This window comes from Antennarius striatus, chromosome 11 (assembly GCF_040054535.1).
Source record: "Antennarius striatus isolate MH-2024 chromosome 11, ASM4005453v1, whole genome shotgun sequence".
Taxonomy (NCBI): Eukaryota; Metazoa; Chordata; class Actinopteri; order Lophiiformes; family Antennariidae; genus Antennarius; species Antennarius striatus.
In genome coordinates this window covers 6,362,213-6,379,484 of record NC_090786.1, presented here as the reverse complement: position 1 = coordinate 6,379,484, position 17,272 = coordinate 6,362,213, and the positions used below count along the sequence as shown (strand labels likewise).

Below are 17,272 nucleotides of genomic sequence, written 5' to 3'. Positions count from 1 at the left end.
TTCTTTTTTTAAATAAATTTTTTGTAATACAGTACTTTCATTAAAAATAATCATCTAATTATTTATAATGAATAGTGAATTATACATATTAAATCATAATGATAATTCACTGATTGTAAATGGTCTATTGATATTTTTTAAATAACAACAAAAACACAATTTAAAAGACCCAAATCAACCCGGAGTTCATACACATTCGAAAATCCGTACAATAATTTTCTTTAATGACTTAGCTGTTCTCTGGTTGGATGGTTCTGTAAAAGTCGCTAAATGTGTCTCTTGTTTTAGTTAACTACCATACCCATAATGCCTCTCCGGGGTGCGTAATGACGTCTTTGAACATCAACACTTTCATGTGGCTATAACGTGCTGCTGCTAGCAACAATTGGGTAATGTGGAGCTGAGTTTCCGTTCGAAACATTACAGTAAAGCAAATAATAATCGCCCTTACGCTATATCCGAGTCAACATGCCTCCGAAGAAACCCGTGCAGCCCACGGGAAATAAAAAAACTCAAGAAAAGAAAAAGGAGAAGATAATAGAGGTAAAAATCAAATCACGCGTTAGCTTGTCGATGTTAGCCAACGAGTTCAGAAACAGCATTCGCTTATGCTGGCTGACACTGCTAAGCTAGCCTAACACAAGTGCCGACAAGTAAAATGTGGAGTTACAGTCACCTCTAAACAGATTTAAAGGTTCCGTAGTATTTTGGTTGTTGTCAGTATTAATTTATTTACCTTACGGCCAATAATATGACTTGACTACTTATTTGCAAGGGCCTTTAGCAGCTACCAGAATGCTAGGTTTACGCAGTGTGCCACACGTCACATTAGCTATCTTTGCGAGCCGGTCAAGCGCTGGGGGGGGGGGGGCCGTGTCAATGAAGTAACAATTCTCAATCGTCTTTGTAGAGTAGGTTTGATTTGCATACCAGAAATAATCAGCATAAAGAATACACAAAGTGTAATGTATTTATAGTATAATGTGTGATTAACGTGGTTTTCATAGACGAACTAGAAATACAAGCGCCATGGGCCTGCTACTGGTCGAATCAACCCACAAGCTAAACGACCAGTGGGCTCATCTTTTTCTTGGACAAGGGGATACGATTTTCAACTTTGGTTGAAGGTGACAGTTAAAAAATGTTAAAAACTGTTAAAGCAGGTTCCACTTCTTTCCAATACGCTTAACAAGCCGAGCATGTTGGCTTTAGCCACTAGTGAACACAACTACTGTGTATCTTGTGAGCTAATGCGAAGTTGGTATACCAGATTGATTTTATTGATCTTCCTTGAATATCAGGGTCTGTCAAAGCGTTTGTTGTCATTTTAGGTTGCGGTGCTTTGCACTGGCGAGGTTACACTCGACGGATAATCAGGTTGTTTTTTTTAATTTTGCTAGAGAGATGAAGTTGGTTGCCTTCAGGTAGCACGAAAAGATAATAAACTTTAATTCAGTGTACTGACAAGTATTGAATATGTACCCAAGGCCTTATTTGGATAATCCTTTGTCACAAACCTCTTCTGTTGTCTATATCTGGATGAAATCTCATATGTGACTGAACACATTGTTGCTTGACCTTCAATTGTAGTGGCCCTGTGTCCCTGACTAGATAATGGTAGAATATTTAAATTATCACATTTTCTGAACTAATAAATGTCTGTGACTGTCACTTGATTTGCAGTTCTAGAGTAAAATTAAGAAGCATCACAACTTGCACAGTCATTAGTGGTGATTTCAGCTAAAGCCACCAAAAAGACAAGTGGCTGTTTTTTTTATTTACCCTTTTAATACAGTAGTATTTCTTTTTTTATATATTGGCTTACCAACTACAGTAGTAGCAGTCATTTAGGTTTTGTAACACTGGCTGCTTATGGTCATCAGTTATCTAAATCATTTATGGGTGAGCATTATGTGTTGTTGTTTTGTTTTTTACATTTTTGTGAATATGTGTATTTTGCAGGACAAGACATTTGGCTTGAAGAACAAAAAGGGGGCAAAGCAGCAGAAGTTCATCAAGAATGTAACGCAACAAGTCAAATATGGACAACAAAGTGCCAGACAGGTGAAGAAGCATTTTTCCCCCCTGTGTACCCCCAAATTTTCTTGCAATTCATTTTTAAGTTATTTTAAATGTAAGCTGTCAAAAAGAAAAAGAAAATTGATTGTTGATCAGATTTTGCAACCAAGTTTTTAAGTCGTGTAGCTATTAGGAGGATATACTGCTTTGTGTGCTTGTATATGGACAAAAAGTAAAAAATCTTTGTGAACTAATTTAATTGAATGAGATCTTTGCCATTCATGTCTGTGTAGGTCGCCCAGGCTGATGCAGAGAAGACCAACAAGAAGACTGACAAGAAGAAAGAGTTGGATGAACTCAATGAGTTGTTTAAACCTGTAGTTGCTGCCCAGAAAGTCAGCAAAGGTGCCAATATACTCTGTGAAAGATTGGTCATTTTAATACATTTTGTCAATGTTTTAAAATATAAATTCCAAATATGTTCCTGTTTTTTCTGTGTTCATTAAATTTGAATAGACATTAGATGACATCAGAAAAAGTAAGGATTTATTTCTCTCCATCTACTGCAGGTGTTGACCCAAAGTCAGTGCTGTGTGCATTCTTTAAGCAGGGCCAGTGCACCAAAGGTGACAAGTGCAAGTTTAGTCATGATTTGTCAATGGAGAGGAAATGTGAGAAGAGAAGTGTCTATGTGGATGAAAGAGATGAAGATCTAGAGAAAGGTCAGTGTGTTGTGACGGGTGGCCTGGATATATAACCGGCATATTGGATTCCATGTCATACAGTATGGACATTGAAAGTATATTATTGGTTTGTTTTTCGTAGACACCATGGAGAACTGGGATGAGAAGAAACTAGAAGAGGTCGTCAATAAGAAACACGGCGAGGCAGAGAAGAAGAAAGCCAAAACGCAAATTGTAGGTTTCGCTGATGAGTGACAAATGTTGAAGGAATGCAATGGGATATCAGATGATCCAAGTGTCCATCTCATAATTGATAATGAACAACTTTACTAAAAAGAATTGAGTTTCTTTCTAATAATCTAAGGAACTTTCTAAGGAGTACATTGTTGTAACTGTATTCCAGATTGTTAGAAGTTTGCCATCTTGAGTGTTTATAGGGGAATGAAGATACGACAGGCAGACAATGTAATTAACGTAACGGAGATGAAAGCTCAAATCTTTGGATCAGTCATGACATTTCACATGTGTTCATCTTATTGCTAGGGGCTTCTCCAGTTATCTGAGTCTTGATGAGTGATGCAGCGACAAACATTTGAAGTAAATCTCAAGGGTGTTAAACTGAGTCAGGTTAGATGGCGAAGGATGCAGATAACGGTGTTTAAGGGAGTCGTGAGTGAGTGGGTGGGGTTTATGGTTTGGCTGAAAATGACGACAAACATTTTTTCCACTGTGGACTTCATAAGCACTACTTAAATGTAAATCTTCTATTTGTGCTTCACTCATAGTTGCACTCCAGGCCCTATTATTAAATGTGACTAGTTTTAAATGAAATTATTTCTTTCCCCTTGTGTCATCTGTGTGATTTGGTGCTGTGTATTTGCAGGTGTGCAAATACTTCCTTGATGCCATAGAAAACAACAAGTACGGCTGGTTCTGGGTTTGTCCTGGAGGGGGCGATAACTGCATGTATCGACATGCCCTGCCACCTGGCTTTGTGCTGAAGAAGGACAAGAAGAAGGAGGAGAGAGAGGAGGAAATTTCACTGGAAGAACTGATAGAAAATGAGGTAAAGAAGCAGGGAGGGACAAAAGGTGCCTCACGATAGATTCCTGATTGAATTTCTGTACAGTAGTGTCACACATCTCTATTGTCCTTGTAAGCAAAGCAAATGAACATTTACTTTTTGTAAAATGGAAGCAAATACTGTCCTCTGAGGAAAAAAGGGGTTTGCAGACCTTGTCTCTCCAATTTGAAGACATTTTTGGTTGATGTTTGCATGTTAGCTAAGTTAACGGCTTTTTGCTGCTTTGTAAAATGTCCTGGTTATAGATGACAGATAAAACAAGTCATCAAGGCATCACACTCCATTCCAGTGTTGTCCCATTTGCTGTTTCACTTTTATACGAACATCGATTAGATGCTGTTACATTGTTTTTACTGCCAACCTTAAAGCTGGAGGATCGATGACCCCACCCCACATTCGGCCAGTGTGCCTTCGTTTTGTCCTGACTTGAACTGACTGAACGGAGGAGCGTCTACATCTGAACAGAAAACATGATGGACATGTTGAATTAATTCACATTTCTGGAATGATTGTCTTTCAGACTACATGGTTACTACCATCAGCTTTTATCACATGCTACTACCGAACATTTGGACTTCCTACGACTGCTAATAAACAAATCATTACAACCATAAAGAAAGGAACTTCCAGGTGTGACTATCTCAGGATGTGTCAGCCTTATTTACATCAGAGCGGACAACTGATGCAGCTCCTGATTTGACTGTTTCAGCTGTGTGGCTGGCATTATTCTGGAAGTGTTGTATACAGTCCACGTTCTGATGTCTGACTTCCCCCCCTTGCAGCGCTTGGCTCTGGGCCCCGATGTGACTCGGATCACCCTGGAGACTTTCCTGGCTTGGAAGAAGAGGAAAAGGCAGGAGAAGGTTTGGAACATCTTAAATCATACCCTCCCTATAAATTAGTCTTTTGATGATTCAGAACATTGTCACAACATTTTATTTCAGGAATAAATCATGACTTAATTGCAAGAGTTTTAAATGGATTGTCTTTTAAATTGATTAACAGCTAGATAAAGCGAAGGAGGAGATGGAAAAGAAGAAGGCTGACTTTAAAGCAGGAAAATCGTTAGTGGTAAGTCAAATTCCAAACCAGCTTGTCTTTACAATCTGATCACAGGTTTGTCTTTCACTGACTGTGATGCAACATTGTTATATGCCTAGAAACATTTCTATGGTGATGCAGGATTTATTTAGATCTCTTGTCTTTAAAGGTGAGCGGACGTGAGGTGTTCGAGTTCCGTCCGGAGCTGGTCGATGACGATGACGCTGAAGCAGATGACACTCAATATGACAACGATGAGGAGGAAGATAGTGAAATACAGGTAAATATTATCAGTACTGTTTCATCAACTGATTTTCTGGAGCCCAACTTTGAGGAAATCATAAGCACCTTCAGCCAACAACGATTTAATTGGCTTTTGTGTGACTTCATGTGAGACATCCCAGCTCAATAACTACTTTCATATTGGTTCGGTGGCCTGCTTTGCACAGCCTGTACAAAATGTTTACCTCTTCCTTGCATCACACTCATGTCTAAACCTTTTATGATTTATTTTAGATCAATACAACAGAGGTCCAGGACATAGACTTGTCCCGCTTCGTTCCACAAGAGGTTGATAACTCAGGCATTACTGTAGCATCCATGGACCGCTTCACTTCTAGGAATAAGACTCAACCAACGAAAACAGACAGTGGTAAGAAAAACTCACCTGTTTAAAAAAAGAGATTAAAAAAATGGATTTTGCATAGCTGGTCAGTTTTTAGGCCACATGATTATCTGTAACCAGTCAGTAAATTCCATCAAAAGTTGGAAGCAAAGACAAATCAAAGCCAATTACAGTAATAGTAAAAATCCTTAAGATTTACAAATAACATGATTACATCACTTGTCTACAGAGGAGCAGCTGAATGGAGCTTGTGGTGGGGGTGAGACTAACGGGCTTTCGGAGGCAGAGGGAGGCGAGGAGGATGGAGAAGAGGATGAAGTACCGGTCGATGAAAACCTATTCACGGGAGAAGATCTGGAGGAGCTCGACGAAGAACTCAACACACTGGCTCTGGAGTGAGACACTGACAAGGAGCTCCTGAGATGGAGGAGTCATGAAGTGAACAATGGGATGGACTATGACAAAAGAATGGACTGATGGATGCATGGAGCAAAAAAAAACAGAGACCAGATATTTGAACTATTTTAAATTTTAAACTTCAGAGACTCCGTTAATAAAGCCAAGTTATATCACGACATCACTGCCTGTCTTTGACCCCTCTGTTGTCTTTATTGCGCTTTTCATCCCACCATGTCCTTGGCTTTTTTTTTTCTTTTTTTTTTCATTCGGTTGGTGTCCAGATTTCAACAGCAGGGTCCACATGAATGTGTCAAAATGTCTGTAAAAAGAAACTTTGGCTGCTGTTGTGCACATGTACCACAACAAAGTCATTTAGGGTGAGATCAGTTTTTATTTTCTTTCAGGTGTTCCTCTACTCCACAGTACATTAAATTCTGATTAGGTTGTAAGGGCCAGAAGGTAAAATTTGCCATTTGGTAGCATAATATAAGCCTGAAGTACAATTAAATTGTAGATTATCAATCGATATTTGAAAGATGTCTTCAAATTTAAGTAACTCAATATGGTAAATGAACAGGAGTGATTCTGTTGTAAGAAACCAAATCTGTTCAGAGCTTCACCTGCTTTCCTACCCCCAAAAAGCAATGGTTTGAAGTCATCTTTTGAGTGAAGATTTTCCTTCAGCCTTCATGTCATTGATTTAAAAACCTTGCTCAGAAGTATCATGGAACTTACAGCTTCCAAAAATGACAGTTCTTTCAGAGACCAGGTTTGCGTAGTAATAAATCACTGAAACACTTGGTCCCATTGTTAAACCAATATTGTAAATAATGTCATGATTTGCCTCCTGCAGAAATAAAAGATTTCTGTATATCCAGTGTTTGTGTGTCTTCTTGGAAGTCAGAGCCGTTATCATAGCTTGTCTTGGTGATAATTTTTTTCAGAACTTTATTTTGCTGCTTATGGAGACATGGCAAGACTTAATCAGAAAAAATATAGATGGCAAACATTTATATTCACTATAATTCAAAGTAATGTAACCACAATTTTGACTTCGCAATTTCAATTTAAATTCAGAAAAACATTAAATGTTTGTATTAAGTCTTCAATTTACCAAATTGTACCATTGATTTCTATTCAAACCTAGTTACACAATTATCTTAAAATTAACAATGCCAAGCAGGCAGATCCTTCATGCAAGTTTGACTGGTTGTACTTATGTCAAAGTGTTTGTTGAAATCTATAATTCAGTTCTTAGCAAGAGGAATCTTCCAAAGACAATAAATTGAAACGATTTATTGAAATGTCTGATGTTCCATAAATGCTGTTACTGAAATGTGAAATTAAATTTCCACCAGTCACCATCCCTTTACAATATGAAAGTCAATTTGTATCTCTCTGAGGAGTTGCTGATATGTGACTAGTAAATCACATTCTATAATGAAATTTTCACTTTCCAAGGGAAAAGCAGCCACTGTCAACAGAGCTATAGAGGCTCTTTATTCCAATACAGAACCCTGAATATTTTTTCCCCATTGCAAACAACACATGTTATATCTGGTCACCGTTCATGGTGCATCATGTCACACTTTGTTCTTATAGCAGCAATGATGAGACAGATACAAAATAAGACAGGACACAGACTGACCAATTTATCTGATATTTATTTGTACTGGAACAAAAAAGCTCACACTGATAAATTTGAACTAAGCACAACATGCAGTTACAGGGCAGATGAGACAAACGACGGATAAAATCTAGAGGAAAAAAAAAAGTTTTATCACAGCCTGATTCCTTAGCTGAACTACAGACCGTGGAGGAACATTGGATAGAACTGCTCATAAGAGCCAAAAGCAGAGTCAGAACGAAATGCAGAATACTGAACACAACGATACATACCAACACTGTAGCCGCGTTGTTCACGGACTCTAATGAAGCTGTACTCTAGTGGTGGATGATGGTTATACTGGTTATATCAGTGAGTCACAGCAAGGTCACTGACGAGAGGTACGGTCAGACAAGGTGTTAAAGGTCGTGTCAGTGGTCAGAAGAAGGTCTTGATGTCGGTCGGTCAGGTCACGTCTCATTGTCTCGTGACAACAGTCGCCTAGGGAACAAGAAGCTGCAGTGTTACTCACAAGAAAATACTCATCACTTGCCAGATTCTGTCTCAGACTCTGCACCCCTGACGTTAACATGCATAATTTTGGTTTTGTAATGGAACTCCACCAACAACGTGACAGAATGTTACTTTCAAACAAACACAGCCAAACAGCTGCAAAAAGACAATGCATTTATATACGAATTACCTAATGTTTAACATTTGACAAATTTACAAGAGGTAACAAATGTTTTTTTATGCTTGCACAACTCATGTAGCAGGCCTTGCACAAATTACAATCATGGGATGTAAAAAAGATGCTTTAGTGCTAAATGAAAGTTTCACACTAGTGTTACCTGCAGCAGAAAAGCACTTACCGGTCATTTCTTGCACAAAGGTCTTAGTAGGTACGAAGACGTTTGTGAGATTCCTCTCTCGGAGGATCCGCCAGCATCACCTTCATCTTCACTCCATTTACCACCCGGAGATTCAGCACTGACATGGCCTCATCAGCACACTAAGAAAGAAATAAAGATAAGCATGCAAAGAGAATAAGTTGGGTATATCACTTGATTTGAACATCATTTGAAATGCAGAAGTGAAATAAGACAAATATAGCATATGACTCCCTACTTTATCAGAGATGATGTTCTACATTAGTCTCACCTGCTTTTCTGCATACTTCATGTATCCAACATTCCTCCCAGGAACCAAATGGACCTCAATAAGGGAACCAAAGCGACTGCAGAGACAGATTCAGCGGGAAAATATTTTTTTATCAAATAGCAGGCGCATATATCTATTGAACCTTCGACCTTAAAGTCAAAGGACCATTCTTTTCACTATACATGCACAGTTAGGTGCATTTTATGAAATTCACGCGTAAAATGTAAGTAATTGAAAAGACAAGTCAAAGTACAGGATGTTTACCAGAAAACATCTTCCAACACATCGATGGGCAGCGGGGATGGGTTAAAAACAACAAACAAACGCTCCTTCGACTTGCTGTCAGGTGGAGCAAGCTTCTTCAGAGGAGGCAGGTTGACATCTGTCTGAATCCGGGACATTGGTGAGATGGTAGAGAAGCCCTGCAAGATGCCAGTAAATACAGTTGTAGTGTCTCAACTTACAATTTAACATCTTTGTGGCAAGCAGATGAAAATTAGCTAACAAGGACTATTTTCCCTAATATATTGAGCTTAAAAAGAAACTTGTACAACAAAAATTCCTTAGGAATTATGGGAAAGAATCTCGTGTTAAGAGAAAATTGTGACAATTGAAAAACTGACTGAAGCATATAAGCAGCAGGGTGATGCGACGCATTGTAAACTGAACTCACAGGTTTCATCATTTGGCTTGTGGATGGTCCATTCCACATGCCAGACATCATCTGGGTGGCAACAAACTGCATGGCCATGCGACCAACAGGACTACACAAAAACACAAGCACACAATCTGATTCATTGTCATTCTTCATACTAGTCTGTATGTGACAAAAATGGATTAATTGCCTTTGAAGTCTTACATTTGGAGTGGCTATAATACTGAGAGCATGTAAGACCAATAAAGACAGCTTTGCATACTTGCTTTGTGTCTCTAGGATTATAATTTCATTTTAAATCTTTTTCCTTTACTCTACGACTGTACTGTGCATTAGCAAATAGAAACTCCAGAGCTCATTTTGTACTACTCACACTTTACAAAACTGTACAGATAGCAATAGCACATTTGACTGATTTCACACAGATCAACTAGCTACACAAGATGATAATTATTTTGTTAACATGCTTTATATAAGGTTACTACTCCTTCATTACTCTGGGAAGCAGTCTGGTCACTGGAGCCCAAAGGGGTAAAAGTCACATTTATTTAAAAAACTGGAACAATGCCCCTAATAATTAAGAGCTATATTCAATTCACAGGGTATTCTCCTTTCCTCACTTCATTTTTTTTTTCCTTTTTCCAGTCACATACTGACTGTATGCCCTTGAGTGAATTAAATGTACACAAGCGTGTGTGTGTATACCTGCTGCGGTCCTCTCCATCATCAACAAAATTCACAACCAGTCTGTTGCCGGGCGGGTATTCAAAGCCATTGAACTTTTCTTTAGCATAAACCGCTGAGCCTAGGTTACTGTAGCGGATCAAAGCGTGACCTGAGAGCAGTCGGCACAGCAAAAAAACACATCACAAACACACACAAGAGCAGATGTTTAGATTTATGTTGGGCTTTGCTGAAAATGCAAGAAAATCAGACTTTGTAATTATTGGATCCTTAAGACAACGAGGTCATTGAATGAAGTCATTGAATGAAATCCTGACAACCGCAAAAACATGAGTTGACAAAAGCTTAAAAATGTGGCATCATAATTATTAACTGCTGGTAATAAATGGACTGGACAGGCAAGCACAGGACACCTACATTTCATCTTGACAATTTCCTGTTAAAGCTAAGAAGACTTTTCTTCATGGTATTGCTGAAAAGGTTTTCCATAGAATAAGGTATGACCTTTATCTAGCTTTGATTTCAGTGTCCAGGTGATTTGTGTCATGTCACTTACCTTTGCTCATCCCATAAGCATCTTTTTGAAGCTCACAGTACTCCATGCCAGGAATGATGTCAAACAGAGCAAAAATCTGCTCCTGGGAAAGCGCTGCCCGTGTGGACATCATCAGGCACCGCGTGAATTCACCTGAACGGAAGTCTATCACTGGGTAATTGCCTGAGTCGGCTGTAAAAGGACGAGACAACAAGATTAAATAAAAGAGTAATTCTTCTTCCAAGAAAAGTACATCCACAGCTCTGACTGCATCATTACCTGGAGTGAGGAACTGGGGCCAGCTAACGATATTCCTTCATTTGTGCTGACTTCCCCCAAATTCTAATCATCTCTATTGATACTCATCTTTTGTCTAAGTCTTTTTCTTATTTTAGGGACTGCAGGAATTTCAATGTTCTTTTTTGTCTCTAACATCTGTAAATGAAAGGACATCATCCTTTACATTGTCTGTGGGCCATAAGATCACAGTGAATAATGACTAAAAACTGGCTTGCGTCTGAACTCATCAGTTACTTTGACCTGTTGACGTGTCATTTATTTGAATTTATCAAGTTTTGAACTTATCAAAAAAGTGCATGTGTGTGTGTAGGAAGTCCTCAACTATGAACACAACTAGTTCTGAGAGATTGTTCGTAAGTCATTTATTAGATTTCAATCTACAATCGCTATTTGACATCATTTAAATGCCATTACTATAAGTACAAAAGTGCTATTCTCTTAGACCAGAGAACAATAACAGGACATAAAAATGAAACGTAACAAAAAAAATACTGTAATTCTGTGTTGTAATTTTCACTTTAGACTCTCTGGGGTGCAGACCAGTGCCCGATGGCACTAAAAAAACCCATAACTTACATTATTTCTGTTTTATTTAATATGTAATTCCGTACAATGTTTTGCATACCTAAAGGGACTGCGTACTGGTTCATGGAATCACCAGCACCCATGTAATCACCTCTGGCCGATCCCCCAGAATAATCTTCTGTTGTTGTTGTCTTTGTGCGAGGTTCAGCCAGGATAGCCCTGTAAGCTAACAAAACACCTTCATCATCAACCTGAAAAATCTGTGCAACAAAAATGTCCAATGTATCCTCAGATTAGAGGATCACAAATAGTGAATACTGAAACACAAACAGAATGGGAAGAAACAATCTGACTGAATAAAGACTGGCATGAGATGAAATGGTGTGCTTGAAATACTCTTCTCTACTGCAAAAAAAAGAATAAAATAGAATCTTACTCTTGTCACAGTTTTCAATGGCAAGAGCAGCTTGAGAGGGTTTGTAATATCTCACGTAGCCCAGTCCTTTACTTTCCCCTGTGGTCTTGTTCTTGATGATCACACAATACTCAATATCACCATATTCCTAGAAGGAAGAGACAACAGCCATGACAGTGGTCATTTGGGATTACACAATACTCCATTCATACATACTGCAATATGAGTCAGTAGATATGGCTAATGTAGTGCATTTAATATTGTTGCCAGGGAAGCAAAGAGATATAACTCGGAAGTATGTGTACATACCTTGAACGTGTTTTTTAGGTCCTCTTCCGTGAATGTTTTGGGAATCATGACAAAGATCCTGGTCAACTCCTCATCTTCAACATCTCTGTGTCTTGTTGAATTTCGCGATTGGGCAATAAAAACCTACACAGCCAAACGGAGAAGGACATGTTAACACGCGATGGCTAACACGACCATGGCGGATGGCATGACATTACCAACACCAATTTATGGGAGGCCGCTTCATTACCCTTTCCTCTATAAATATGAAAAATACATATATATCATTGGGTCATACTGAGTTTTATTTCAATATGCTACGATTTTGAGATATTTACAATATGAGACAGTACGAAAATGCCTTCGGTGGACTCCAGGAGTACCTTCCCAACGGAACATTAGCGTAGCATGCTACAAGCCACTTACAAGGCCTTCGTTCGACTGAACACGTGAGGTTTATAACATTATATCAACGACAAAACATGTTTATGATGTAAATTTGCCACCAGGTTTAACAGTAAGCATTACCTTAATGGGTTTAGTCCCTTCCGAAAGGACTTTTCCATGCATTTCCTCCATGGCGAGGCAGGCCTGCGACGATTTAGCGAACTTCACATAGCAGATACCTTTGGGCTCCTTTGTCTGCTTGTCTTTGACAACCCAAACACCCTGAATGTCTCCAAAAACAGAGAAACTTTCGCGAAGCTCATCTTCGGTAATGGACCGACTTGTGACCGCAAAAAGCCGACTATTAGGAGGGTCGTCGAGGTTTTCAGTTACTTGTTTTGAGGGATACTCCTCCATCTTTGCTTACTGATCAACAAAAAGTGCCAGTCGACGGTGGTGCTGCGTTAAAATGTTCCTCGGAAATTTTCCTTATACAACGTCGACTAATGAGAAGGTCACTCAGGAAGTAATGTCAATGTTCAAACACCACTGCTAATCGTATATCCCACATAAAAACCTTTTATCGTTGACATTAAATCACAGTATATGTCAAACACGAGGAGTTTTATGAGCGGTTTATAAAACGCAGCCCAGTATTGATAAATTCCCACATTTAGAAGCTGCCCCTAAATGTTACCATGCTGAATCTCAGAGACTGAACACTTACTGCCATCTACTGTTTAGGAATGTAAACTGCACTCTCCTGATCTCAGTTGTTCAAGGTTACGAAAGCCCACTGCAGAACCGCTTAAGTGGCTGAATAACCCATTATAAACAACTGTCTTTCGCTTCATTATAAGCATTAAATGTAATAATATACTAGAAAGTAGAATTTGTCACTGAAAAAATACTTTTGAATTAATCTGTTGGTTATTTTGTCAATTTATTATTTCTAATTTATTAATTACTGATTTTGTTGTTGTTGTATAAAGCACTTCTTGTTTTATTATTGATTACATCTGCTCTAGTGGGTTCTTTTATGTATATAAAGTTGCATTTCACGATCATTTACTAGTGGTCAAACAGGAATGAGAGGTTATGTGAAACTACAGTAGTTCACACTAATGTCTTATTCTTAGAATGTCTATTGAAGACAATTGATTCAGGCTTTGGGTGAAATTTTGTGTGAAACACGATTGGACAAATTAATCGATTCAGTAGGTCTCTTCAAGTTTTCCCGCTGTTAGAACAGATGAAATATCATATCAAATAACTATCATGTACACACAAAATCATTTTTATGTTTACCTTTCCAGATAACATAAGGATTTGTTCAAAATTACAGTACTCTGTAAATGAGTTAGCACATACTTGACTTTTGTAATTTATTAGATGATTATATTCACAGTTCTTTTCTTTGTTCGTACGAACAGTGAAATTTACATTTCACAAGAATCTACTTATATATCTATGCTCTTCAAACAGGTGCATTTCGAGACACGATGGGAGCTGCAGGCATTGCGACATGTTACGTGTACTTATTAGGTCACGAAGTCACATCACTTCCGTCGCTGGACCCTTTTGTAATCTCACCGCAATGTCACCAAATCGGCAAAATGTAAATATTATATTTAAATGTTTGTGCCTTAAGGGTCTACGTGACCTTCAAAGCCCAAAACCTTAATATTTTAAAAAATACAGGTCAAGACGTATAAGCGAAACGTGTCTGTAGAAATGCCGGACAGAAGCACGCTCAGACGCGTAGAGGAAATCGGACAGCACGTGATTCGGTGATGACGTAAAACACCGGTGCCTCTAAAACGGAGTGACCTTCTTTACGACCGTCAGACGCCGATCATCGCCCGGCAGCGGAGTGCTCACGGTTTTCGGAGTGATTAACGCCGTATAATTCAATCTAAAAGGTAAATGTTCACATTTATTGGGAAGTTTATATTCAATACAAGCTAGGTTTATTGCTTTCAAATTCAAATCAATGCTAAATACCCCGAGAAAGATGCTGAATAGCGGAACCTTACAGTGACTAGCACGTCCGGTCACTTTGTGCTAGCTGAGAAGGCTTACGAGCCTCGCCCGGCTTTATTGCTGCCATATTAACTTCATGTGGGAATGAGAAATTGTTTAAAAGCTATTATACATAAACTCAGTAAATATTACCAGTATACTATTAATTCATGAAACATATTAGCTAATATCGTTGCTGTCCTGGCCGACATTGAAGCATCCTTGAGTTATACACCCGGCTAATACCGCTAGCAAGTTAGCCAAGCGAAATTTAAGGTTATAACTCGATTGGAGATTAAATTTTGCCGAATTTTTATTCCCTAGTGATGTGAAGGCATTAATAATTATCGTTGTAATAGCTGGAAATGTCCCTCGATTGTAGGCTAAAGTCACGTGTGGCGAAAGACCGCTATTCATTAATTCTGAAGGCATTCCCCTAGGTAATTTGAAGAAAGGGAAACCCATTCTTTGTTACAACACGTCACTACTGTGCCACTTTGGCCCACGCTTAGATAAGCCCATTACCGTTGACTCGTTGAAACTCATGGAGAACAGCATATTAAACCTACACTCTGATAACGGGATCCTGTAATGACCAACTCTTATTTACTAGTCGAACTCGGCAGCGCTTCATTTCGCGGTAACCCGAGCTGAGGTTCCCGGGGCTCGTCAGAGCGGCGCGGTATTACCGGTAGTAAACCAGAGCTAGCTGGGGCTGGGATAGCGTGTCGATGAAGGGAAAACGTGGGCGGGTTCGGGCGAACATATCGCGTTTAATTTCCTTGGAATGACCTCGGCGGGTTGCCAGTGTACAGGTTAGTGTCGTAATAGGTTTGAATGCTGTGTCAAGGAAACACAAGTTACCACCTTAAACGACCTTCAAAGATGGCGACGGTCAGACTGGAGCTGTGATTGAGCTTCCTGTCTAAATATGGTCTGTGAATAGATGATGGGCAATTAAATTTACGGCTCCATGTTAACATACAGTATTGGAACAGTGGATAGGATTATGATTTGTATGAAGTGCTGTGATTTATCAAAATCACATTCAAATGTTTTTTTCTTCTTTCTCATCGTCTTTGCATTTATTTTGTCTTCAGCAGATTATGGGAGACATTGCCAAGGGAAAGAAGACTTTTGTCCAGAAGTGTGCTCAGTGTCACACAGTAGAGCAGGGGGGCAAGCACAAGGTGGGCCCCAACCTCTGGGGTCTGTTCGGACGCAAGACCGGACAGGCAGAGGGCTTCTCCTACACGGATGCCAACAAGAGTAAAGGTCAGGATATACAATGGATGTATAGTTGTCTCTGCTTGATATGAAGAAATTTAAATGATGGCAAACTGTGAAACAAATTGTTTTTATTTAAGATGTAACAAAGCAGGCATAATATATAAAAAGCTAACCTAATTTACTGTTTATTAGCCTCCAGTCTTTAATCATTTCAACACTGGCTGATTATATTGGCTGATTACACACTGTCTTTAAAAGATTGCTTTTCAGTTCAACTTTGGGCAACTGTTTTGCCTGTCTTACTACAGGTCGTGTCAGTTACTTCCATTGATTAGGCAGTTCATACTAATTTCATCACTGATTATTTGACTTTTCCCAGGTATCGTGTGGAGTGAGGACACCTTGATGGAGTACCTGGAGAACCCCAAGAAATACATTCCTGGAACCAAGATGATCTTTGCTGGCATCAAGAAGAAGGGAGAGCGGCAAGACCTTATCGCATACCTTAAATCTGCAACATCATGAAGTCATGAAGGATATTTAATGTCATTTTAATGTATTTTTTAAAAAATGTTTTCCTTTTAGGCTTTCACATGCTAAAGAAATGGTTTTATGCTTAGCCATTTGTCCATGAAGTTCATTTATATTGTCTAAGCTTGATGTTGGTGTGGCTAAACTTAAAATTACAGTTTTGTTTGTCAAGCTGTACTTTGACTTTAATGTGAAGAACAAATGAATCACATTATTTAAAATTTACAGAAATGGTTCTCTGAACTTTCACTCATTCAGTTTTCCATGACATCAATTGTCCAGTGCATTCTGCTAGCGGATCAATCTGTCTTATGCTTAATTTTGAAATTAACTAAAAAAAACTTGTTGAGAAACGTTGACGTGATTTTTGGTGGCTATGGATTTTTGAGGTAATTGTTGCAAAAACTTGGCTACTCCCAACTGTCACGCCAGACAGAATTTCTGACCTCACAAAGGGTGATGTTGTGGATCATCTACAGTATACTCCCTTGGAAACTCCTGCTGGCTGAGATTGCTCCTAAGATTTCAAATTGAATATTTTGTCCTATAAAACATTCAGACAAACCTGTTGTTTGTATGCCTGCTAACAGACCCTTTCTTAGGTTACTGAAGCAGCCCCTTTGAGCTTTTGTTCTTAACCCCAGTGTTAATATGAATCAATGCCTTCAAATGGATGCCATGGTGACTTTCCTACAGTGTAATATCAGATGGTAAACTATCATAACACACATTTTTGTGGAGTTACTGTACATAAAAAAGGGAACATCTGGAGAAGTGAATGATGTTATTTACCTGGTTTCACAGGCCTGAAGAGTCATTTTAACTTATTTTACTGTAAACTGATTACACCTCTAAAATGTTTTTTATCGGGCTACTTTCTCTAGGTATACACAGCAGGATACTGTATACACACAAACATTATTTGGTAGCTATGTATGTAGTTGTGGAAAGATGAAGGATAAATTAAAAGAAAGTCCAGAAATGTAAACATGACTGTTGCTGGTTTTATTTTTGTCTGTGTCTTAGTTGATCATTTTCACAAAACTAAATTTTAGTAGAGTCAAATTCAGCCCTTAAATTAT

General features: G+C 38.7%; 3 protein-coding genes across 4 annotated transcripts; 2 read left to right on the top strand and 1 right to left on the bottom strand.

The window, feature by feature from the left end:
- The first annotated feature begins 369 nt into the window (after positions 1-369).
- On the top strand, positions 370-5,921 carry zc3h15 (zinc finger CCCH-type containing 15). The gene is made up of 11 exons (XM_068327247.1): positions 370-543; positions 1,963-2,064; positions 2,313-2,424; positions 2,589-2,741; positions 2,845-2,936; positions 3,586-3,768; positions 4,569-4,649; positions 4,792-4,857; positions 4,997-5,107; positions 5,344-5,479; positions 5,682-5,921. The coding sequence occupies exons 1-11, from the start codon at positions 469-471 to the stop codon at positions 5,849-5,851; spliced, it is 1,281 nt and encodes a 426-aa protein (XP_068183348.1). The 5' UTR covers positions 370-468; the 3' UTR covers positions 5,852-5,921.
- Positions 5,922-7,504: 1,583 nt separating this feature from the next.
- On the bottom strand, positions 7,505-12,854 carry rbm45 (RNA binding motif protein 45). The gene is made up of 11 exons (XM_068327326.1): positions 12,549-12,854; positions 12,042-12,164; positions 11,754-11,880; positions 11,418-11,543; positions 10,514-10,684; positions 9,979-10,108; positions 9,292-9,382; positions 8,883-9,040; positions 8,619-8,694; positions 8,330-8,469; positions 7,505-7,958 (listed from the first exon to the last, which is right to left on the bottom strand). Exons 1-10 carry the CDS (start codon positions 12,822-12,824, stop codon positions 8,353-8,355), a joined length of 1,395 nt encoding a protein of 464 aa, XP_068183427.1. The 5' UTR covers positions 12,825-12,854; the 3' UTR covers positions 7,505-7,958; positions 8,330-8,352.
- Positions 12,855-14,221: 1,367 nt separating this feature from the next.
- On the top strand, positions 14,222-17,178 carry LOC137603556 (cytochrome c). 2 transcript variants are annotated; one of them, XM_068327131.1, is made up of 3 exons: positions 14,222-14,329; positions 15,530-15,704; positions 16,039-17,178. In XM_068327131.1, the coding sequence occupies exons 2-3, from the start codon at positions 15,536-15,538 to the stop codon at positions 16,182-16,184; spliced, it is 315 nt and encodes a 104-aa protein (XP_068183232.1). In that variant the 5' UTR covers positions 14,222-14,329; positions 15,530-15,535; the 3' UTR covers positions 16,185-17,178. The 2 variants fall into 2 exon arrangements, with proteins under 2 accessions (XP_068183232.1, XP_068183233.1); XM_068327132.1 differs by having other exon boundaries at positions 14,223-14,329; positions 15,533-15,704.
- Positions 17,179-17,272: the final 94 nt, after the last annotated feature.

Excerpts from the sequence above, each read along its gene's own strand:
- zc3h15 (XM_068327247.1), top strand. The coding sequence starts at position 469 with ATGCCTCCGAAGAAACCCGTGCAGCCCACGGGAAATAAAAAAACTCAA. Across the intron at positions 2,065-2,312 it reads GACAACAAAGTGCCAGACAG|GTCGCCCAGGCTGATGCAGA; the intron begins GTGAAGAAGCAT and ends ATGTCTGTGTAG. Across the intron at positions 3,769-4,568 it reads AAGAACTGATAGAAAATGAG|CGCTTGGCTCTGGGCCCCGA; the intron begins GTAAAGAAGCAG and ends CCCCCCTTGCAG.
- rbm45 (XM_068327326.1), bottom strand. The coding sequence starts at position 12,824 with ATGGAGGAGTATCCCTCAAAACAAGTAACTGAAAACCTCGACGACCCT. Across the intron at positions 10,685-11,417 it reads CCAGTACGCAGTCCCTTTAG|CCGACTCAGGCAATTACCCA; the intron begins GTATGCAAAACA and ends GTCCTTTTACAG. Across the intron at positions 9,041-9,291 it reads CAAGCCAAATGATGAAACCT|GGCTTCTCTACCATCTCACC; the intron begins GTGAGTTCAGTT and ends GGCATCTTGCAG.
- LOC137603556 (XM_068327131.1), top strand. The coding sequence starts at position 15,536 with ATGGGAGACATTGCCAAGGGAAAGAAGACTTTTGTCCAGAAGTGTGCT. Across the intron at positions 15,705-16,038 it reads GGATGCCAACAAGAGTAAAG|GTATCGTGTGGAGTGAGGAC; the intron begins GTCAGGATATAC and ends GACTTTTCCCAG.